Source organism: Perkinsus marinus, assembly GCF_000006405.1.
Source record: "Perkinsus marinus ATCC 50983 genomic scaffold scf_1104296932558, whole genome shotgun sequence".
Classification (NCBI taxonomy): domain Eukaryota; phylum Perkinsozoa; order Perkinsida; family Perkinsidae; genus Perkinsus; species Perkinsus marinus.
In genome coordinates, this window is record NW_003215379.1 from 1 (window position 1) to 1,389 (window position 1,389).

General features: G+C 52.6%; 2 protein-coding genes across 2 annotated transcripts; both read right to left on the reverse strand.

Moving 5' to 3' along the window:
- Positions 1-25: 25 nt before the first annotated feature.
- Positions 26-757, reverse strand: Pmar_PMAR025787 (Phosphoglycerate kinase, putative; the record flags this gene model as incomplete). Its single annotated transcript, XM_002785389.1, has 1 exon — positions 26-757. One exon carries the CDS (start codon positions 755-757, stop codon positions 26-28), a length of 732 nt encoding a protein of 243 aa, XP_002785435.1.
- A 38-nt stretch (positions 758-795) lies between these two features.
- Pmar_PMAR025788 (phosphoglycerate kinase, putative) lies at positions 796-1,248 on the reverse strand (the record flags this gene model as incomplete). The annotated part of the gene is made up of 1 exon (XM_002785390.1): positions 796-1,248. The coding sequence occupies one exon, from the start codon at positions 1,246-1,248 to the stop codon at positions 796-798; it is 453 nt and encodes a 150-aa protein (XP_002785436.1).
- Positions 1,249-1,389: the final 141 nt, after the last annotated feature.

Consider the following 1,389-nt stretch of genomic DNA (forward strand, 5'->3'; position numbering starts at 1 on the left):
CTGCTATATCGTAAACAATAGAGACTTAGTTCTTACCGCTAAGAGCAACAACACCAGGAAGCTCCTTACCCTCGAGCAACTCAAGAGAGGCTCCGCCGCCAGTGCTGACATGAGAGATCTCACAAGCCCTGCCGGCCTGCTCAACCATAGCGGCAGTATCACCACCTCCAACGATAGAGATTGCACCCTCCTTGGTGGCCTCGCAAACAGCATCCAAAACGGCGAGAGAACCAGTGGCGAATTTGGGGAACTCGAACACGCCCTGAGGACCGTTCCAAACGATGGTCTTGGCCTTCTTGACCATTTCAATGCTGCGCTTGGTGGACTCCGGACCGACATCAAGACCCATCCACTTATCATCGATTCCCTCCTCTTGAGTGCACACCTTAGTGTTAGCATCATTAGAGAAGGCATCAGCACAGAGCCAATCAGTGGGGAGAAGGATCTCAACACCCTTAGCCTTGGCCTTCTCCATCAACTCAGGGACGATCTTGGCACCTTCAGCGTCGTACAAGGAGCCACCGATTCTGGTACCGTAGAGGGTCTTGGCGAAAGTGAAGGCCATGCCACCACCAATAATCATAAGATCGACCTTGTCGAGCATGTTGTTGATGAGCTGGATCTTATCAGCGACCTTGGCACCACCGAGAATGCTGAGAACGGGACGAGCAGGGTTCTCAAGAGCCTTGCCGAAGTACTCGAGCTCCTTGGCCATCAACAGACCGGCAACACGGACGGGCAGCTGAACGCCGACCATGGAGGAATGAGCCCGATGGGCAGTTCCGAAGGCGTCGTTCAGGCGGCAACGTCCTCAGCAGCAGCCTTGACCTTCTCGCCGTTAGCATTGACACCCTTGCCCTCCTCCTCAATGTGGAATCGGAGGTTCTCGAGAAGGATGATACTTCCCTGAGCAGGGGCGGCACATGCCTTGATAGCGACATCACCAACACAGTCGGGGACGAAGGTAACCTCGTGCTCCAACAGACCGGCGAGAACAGGGACAACAGGGGCGAGAGAGAACTCCTCCTTTCTCTGACCTTGGGGCCTGCCCAAATGACTCATAAGGACGATGCTCTGGGCACCCATTTCCATGACGCGCTTGATGGTGGGGATGGTCTTGACAATACGGGTCTTGTCAGCAACACGACCCTCCTTGATGGGGACGTTGAAGTCAACGCGCATGAGGACTCTCTTGCCCTTGATCTCCTCCTCAGAGATGTTGTTCAAAGTGAGCTTGGAAGACAGCATGATAACAATAACTTGTGAATGAGAAATCAGACTAACTGATATTGTATCATGATAAAAAAATGTATCGAATTTGAGCATTAGCGAATTCATGAATTAGCGAGCTTTATCTTGTGCGATTCGTCCCCGCGAGTTCCACAAATT